This window comes from Etheostoma spectabile, chromosome 15 (genome assembly GCF_008692095.1).
Source record: "Etheostoma spectabile isolate EspeVRDwgs_2016 chromosome 15, UIUC_Espe_1.0, whole genome shotgun sequence".
Classification (NCBI taxonomy): domain Eukaryota; kingdom Metazoa; phylum Chordata; class Actinopteri; order Perciformes; family Percidae; genus Etheostoma; species Etheostoma spectabile.
This window is the reverse complement of record NC_045747.1, coordinates 16777151-16783368: the sequence shown is the minus strand read 5'-3', so window position 1 is coordinate 16783368 and position 6218 is coordinate 16777151. Positions and strand designations below refer to the sequence as shown.

Genomic DNA, 6218 nt, shown 5'->3' with positions numbered 1-6218 from the left:
CACACACACACACACACACACACACACACACACACACACACACACAGGATGAAGAACATGGCCTATAAGCAGTTTTAAAAATATAGACTTCAGTTTATTGCACAATTGTTGCTGGAGACTGAGGAGTGTGAGAGCCTGTCTGTTACACGGGACACTAATCACTAATGTTGGACAGATGTGTGAATGACAGAACGTCTGTTTTCCTGCACATTATTTGCAAGGACACAGACTGGATAATGCTCATGGGGAGGCAGTCAGCCGCACCCCATCAGTACTAGGGGAGAAAGTAAATTTGACAACATACTGATTTCACGCCTGTATGGGTTTAGCAGGAAAGCCTATAAACACATGTGAACATACATTGTCTGGAAATACAAATAAATAACCCTGGAGAATAATCCCAAACCAGTAAGGACAGTATTACAAGCTGTCAATTATTTTCAAATGCCTGCAGTATGGCCTGCACCAGTGCACATGAACTTCCACTAGATGGAGCCACACTCATTCATTGTCAGTCAAAAAAATGCCGCGACATTGCGTATATGAAGTGCCGGATCACAGACAGACCCTCCAGTAAGCTCCCTTCATCCTAAAGGAAGGGGTTTGCCTCATTATCTGTACACAAAGACCAGTGTCATTATTAGGATCCACACAATAACAGTAATCATAATAATCAGTATATAACAATCCAGGTAGCCCATTATAAACAGGTCATCAACAGGCAATCCGGCACCTGTGTTATATTACAAAATGAACTTTGTTAGTGATGTGTTAATATGTCATGTCCTTTTTTTCATTTAACATACAGACAAAAGGCCAGGTTCCACTCCTGTAACATGGTTAGTTACTACCTTTCCACCTTCCTTCTGTCCAATCTGTTACCCAGTTCATAGCATGAACAGATAGGGTAGGTGGAGGTAGATGACAGTCTCGCGGACATGTTTCAGAGAACAGAGGTCAGGCCTTGGATGTTACAGCTACTGTTATGGCACCCTGAGAAGTGGGAGGCCCAGGATGTTGGAGCGAAGCCCTCTGTTACAGTTGATCAGAGGGCTATTTCAACAAACACACACCGACTTCACTGTTACGTATCCTTCGGCTGATAATGCATAGATAGACCAGTGGTTGTCACGAGGTATTCACATGCCCGCCAAGATTTCCCAACGATGGTCACAAATCTTTCTTTCCCACGTGTCTTAAAAATAGTGGTTACATTTAAATGATCAAAAGCATTCTTAATTAGGGTCACACAAGATCAAAAATTCTGCATTTGCACTGAAACCAATTTCAGTCATTTTTTTCTGTGTTGTTCACATACATATGGACATAGCTAAGCAAACACACATTCTTGATATTAATCTGAAGCACCACATCGAGCCGCATCTGCTTCCCCCTCTCATAACTCGCTTCGGCTGTGAGAGAGAGCAGCATCTTATATATGGCAAACCATTAATCTCAGTTCTTCTTATCCTATATTTTGTACGTATCGAAAATCAATCAGGGTATATCGTTTGCACTGTATGTATATATAATCCACATACATGTATTTACATTATTTATATGGACTTGAAATATGTTTCATAATTATAATTTACTTAAATCCAAAGCCCTTTTGAGAACAATGAAGAGTGCAGTTTATTTGATAGTGATGCATTGCCTCTGTTCTGATCTGTTCAGTCATCTTCTTGTAGTGGTGACCCCCCCCCCCACCACACCCCCCAACCCACACAGTCATTTCCAGGAGTGTGTGACATGGCCTTTGAGTAACTACAATGAACAAACAATTAGCTAACACTATGAGACATTAGGTTCTGTTTTACAGCTACTTTCATGCATTTTTTTCGGTTTCATTCAATGGCCAATAATACATTAGTTTCAGCTTTAACATTATACGACGGGCATAGTATGTAATAATCACTGTGTCGGAGTGAAACTAGCAGACATAAGTATCTGACTCTTTATCTAGGAAAAGGGTGCGGGGACGCAGTCTGAGGCTAGTGTATGTGTTTAAGACTGTGGGAAATCCTTCTTCACCTATGAGTCAGTGTTAGCACAGGAAGCAGAGGATGTGTTACACCTCAGACACTGGTTATTTGGTAAGATGAAGTGGGTCTGAAGGGACTGGTGACTTGTCAGTAGGCGGCTGTGACTGTTGGCATGGGAAGCAAGTGCAATGTCATTAAGTAAAGTCTGCCTTTGGAAAAGAAATCAACCACTAGTCCTAAGCATGAAGTACAGTGCGACAGTTACTTCTACTTTAGAGTAGTAACTGAAATACCACAGAAGAATATAGTGGCCAAACAATCATCGTCCATCTATCATGGACATTCACATAGAACTGATGTAACTTATACATGACCGGAGGGCACGGGGGTTCATTCCTAATTGGTTAGGCCAGCTTAATAAATTACTAATAACTAACTTAAAAAGACACAGTGTGTAACCTCTATTTGAGTTAAAAAGGTGCTACTTAAAGAACACAAATCCAGCTGCAGGGCAAAAGCGCTGCATTTAAATAACAAAGCATAAATAATGGCAACGTGCACCACTGTGTGGCAATAAAGACCGACCCTTATAAACCATCAATTTCAAGTAAACATCCAAATACAATAAAACCCATTTTCATTCAAGTCAAAGACATAACATAAATAACATCTTCAGAAGAGGGCTACACAAGTTTTTCAAGGTCACATAACTGATTTTTATCTTGTTGATTATTGCAAATGTTATTGTGAATTGCAATGAATAGAGACCAATCTTTTTCTAGAATATTACAGAGTGACTGAGAAGTCAAACATCACTGGGAAATAATTGTGTGGGGAGAAGATGAGGAGCTAATCCTCGGGATTTGCACAGTTTGTATACAACTAAAGATTTTCTCTGACCTCTAACTTGATCTGTTAGCCAGCGATCCTGCACAGCAACAACGTAAACCGTTTAAGCAGCTGACAGAGACACAAGGTTACCTGTATCAGCAAATAAATACAAAGCATAGGTTAATAAATATGTAATTTCATTACAGTATTTTGTGCATGTTGTGCCAATACGCAGGTTGGTTTTAGCTGTTGCTTTTCTAAAAAGGGTTACAGTGTAAAGATAATCAATTGTTTAGAAACTTACAATTACAATCACATTTCCTCAAAAGTTGGCAATTGTTAAGTGGCGACCCCAAACTTTCAGTGCATCTTGTTGCTACATTGACATCACAAGCTAATGTACATATGGTGGCTTTAAGGTGCCTGATCATGTCTGTTTAGTCACTTTAAAATACACATTAGAGGGCTTTCCTACAAAACAAATGCAAGTGCATTAACCAAAAAGTTATAAAACACCTTCCAGAATCCTTCCTTACAATGGGAAGCTATCATAAATCGTAATAATAAATAACCATGACATTGCTCATTCCCATAAGCAAAAGTTTGGCAAACAATAATGCCAATGAACAACACAGTTTGTAAATTATTGCACGTTTTCTCATTTTTTCTAATTTCTTAAAAATGCCTAAATATCATTGGCATGGAACTCAGGTGCAATGGAAACAGGTAACACTGCACAATACATTGTAATGTGAGGTGCAAGCCATCTAAAGCAAGTAAACTCAACGCCGACAAGCTGGCACACGCAGGAATGAACCCCCTCGCCCATCTTCATTTCCTCAGCATCTTGTGACATTAAGGACAAATCAGACTGACACATAAAGAAAGAGGCAGTAGCAGAAAACAAGGAAACACGAACAAAACATCCAGTCCTGTAAAACTCTGTTGGACCTAGTGAAAACTCTATGAGCGCTTTGTGCAGCACTTACAGTATGTACATGTAGTATAAAAATATAGGTGTGAGGGTGTCTGACTGTGTGTAGTGTGTGTAATGTGCATGTGTTGCATAGGTAGCAACAGTGACATCTGAGAGGACTTGAGCATGCAATATCTTCTAGCCACAGACTGTCTTAACCAACCACATCAGATAATGCTCAAGTAAAACTTCTATTATCAAGTAAAGGCTTTATACTCAGCGGTAACATTTTACTAGATCCTTTACTTAATGTCCAATACTTAGTCATTAAATTTAGTGTTTAAAGTATGTAAATTTGCTGTGTGTATGTGTGTATGTGTGTGTGTGTGTGTGTGTGTGTGTGTGTGTGTGTGTGTGTGTGTGTGTGTGTGTGTGTGTGTGTGTGTGTGTCCGTCCGCATACACCTGTGTTTCCATGTTTATGGAGAGTGACAGAGTCAAAACACTTGTGCGTGTTACTTGACATACTTTTGCCTACATTCGCACAAAGTAACAAGATGGACGTAGATATGAACATTCTGAGTTTAAGCGCATGAGGTGAACACATGCACAGAGAACATATTGTCTCACCTCACTGCATCAGTTCCCCCTGAATACCCTCCTTTTCTTTCCCTCTGCAGACACCCCCATCCCCTCAGAGGTCTTATATCCTTACAACCCAATGCTCGTGCTTGTAAGGGGTGGGGGCTACAGGGGGGGGTCAATCTGAGGGACAGTTGTAGCTGTTGATCCACAGCAGGTCGTCCAGCACACCCCAGTGTAGGTAAAGGATGGAGCCTACCACCAGTACATGCATGATCTGGTGGCTATTGCACCAGTAGTCAAAGAGGCCCGGGCGGAAGCGCTCCGGGATGCGCATGATGTTGATGACCCCGCCCAGCACGGCCAGCGCATCCATCATGAGGAAGTGGCGTAGCGAGGTGGGGCTGCCGCCACCCAAGCCCACCCCGCGAAGCAAGAAGAAGGAAAAGCGGAATACCGCCTGCCAGGCGAAGGAGCGCAATCGGCGAACGCTGCTCCGAGCCGTGACGGCACAGTAGATGGCGTGGCTGGACAGCAGGATGTAGACTAACAGGGCCACGGTGCGGATGAACGGGTAGCACAGCAGCGTGCTGTAGACAATGGGCAGTGCCCCTGAGACAAGAAAACACACAGAGGAGAGTCAGCCTAGAGAGGGAGCATTAATGCCAGACTCAGCAGCAATGTAACGCCTGGTGCAAGCCACAGCGCACACAGGTCATATTGTTTGAACCCCGTGTGACAGCGCTCTTTCAGAGTGGTGAGCGGCTCTCAGATCATCTGCCTGACGGTGTTAAATGCAGCACTCAACTCATATAAAGGTCATGTGGACGCTCCATATAAAACCAAGCTTTCCAGATGTGGAGACTTGGGTGAAATTAAAAAGAGCTGAGGATGAATATTTGCTGAAATGCAGAAGAAAATTCCTTAAGTCCATACGGAGAGCACTTTAGTTTCAGAGTTGATTTTGCAGGCTGAAAACAGTTCAGTTTTGTTAGACTCATCTAGAGCTTAAACAATTATTCCTTTAGCTGATGAACAGACAATTAATCAGTAACTACTTTGATATTATTATATTTTATATATTTATATATATTTTAAAGCAAAAAATTGCCAATTTCTTTTTCCAATTCCAGATTCTCAAATATTAGGCTTTGCTGATTTTCTCCAAATTTATATCATAGTAACTTGAATATCTTTGGGTTTTGGACGGGTGCTGCAGTGGTTAGCACTGTCACAGCAAGAGGGTTCCAGGTCCCACACTGGCTTGGGGCCTTTCTGTGGGGAGTTTGCATGTTCTCCCCGTGTCAGCGTGGGTTTCCTCCGGGTGCATCCTCCCACAGTCCAATGACATGCAGGTTGTTGACTCTAAATTGCCTGTAGGTGTGAATGTGAGTGTGAATGGTTGTCGGTATCTATGTGTCTGTCCAGGTTACCCGCCTCTTGGCTAATGTTAGCTTGGATAGGTTCCAGCCCCCCCCCGTGCCACTAAATAAAATAAAAGGGACTAATAAATGAATCAAGAAATAACGATAAAGAAAATTAGCTGAAATAGTTGCAGCCCTAGAATCCCCCTGCAAGAATATTCTTGACACATACCTAGTCTGTAAACAAATAAGTTATCACTATAAGTTTAAAAGAAATGAAAAGCTAAATGTTGTGGACTTAGTATGTGTTTCTATACGGTATTAAATCTAAACTAGGAGTGGTTAATATTGTCTCTTTTATTGCCAAGCTTAATTGTTTGTACATAAACACATTAAAAAATGTTGCACTAGTCATTTTGATTTTGATAAACTAATACAGGCTGCATATACAGATCAATAACCATTTTAGAACTTGGGTCATCGCCTACATTGGTCAGTTGACTTAGTAGTCAAATACGTTGTCAGTGCAGGTATACTCCCA

The 6218-nt window shown here is 41.5% G+C and overlaps 1 protein-coding gene and 1 long non-coding RNA gene across 2 annotated transcripts in view; both read right to left on the bottom strand.

Annotated features, from left to right (window-relative positions):
• Window positions 1-76: 76 nt before the first annotated feature.
• LOC116703322 (uncharacterized) overlaps window positions 77-6218 on the bottom strand; it is a 17641-nt gene continuing 11499 nt past the window's right edge. Inside the window, exons 2-3 of the long non-coding RNA XR_004335396.1 lie at window positions 3768-3777; window positions 77-448 (exon numbers count right to left, since the gene is read on the bottom strand). This is a non-coding gene — a long non-coding RNA (uncharacterized LOC116703322). The remainder of the gene's footprint in view (window positions 449-3767; window positions 3778-6218) is intronic.
• Window positions 77-6218, bottom strand: part of paqr4a (progestin and adipoQ receptor family member IVa) — an 11670-nt gene continuing 5528 nt past the window's right edge. Inside the window, exon 3 of the mRNA XM_032537983.1 lies at window positions 77-4925. Coding sequence (XP_032393874.1) covers window positions 4492-4925 — 434 coding nt within the window. The 3' untranslated portion in view covers window positions 77-4491. The remainder of the gene's footprint in view (window positions 4926-6218) is intronic.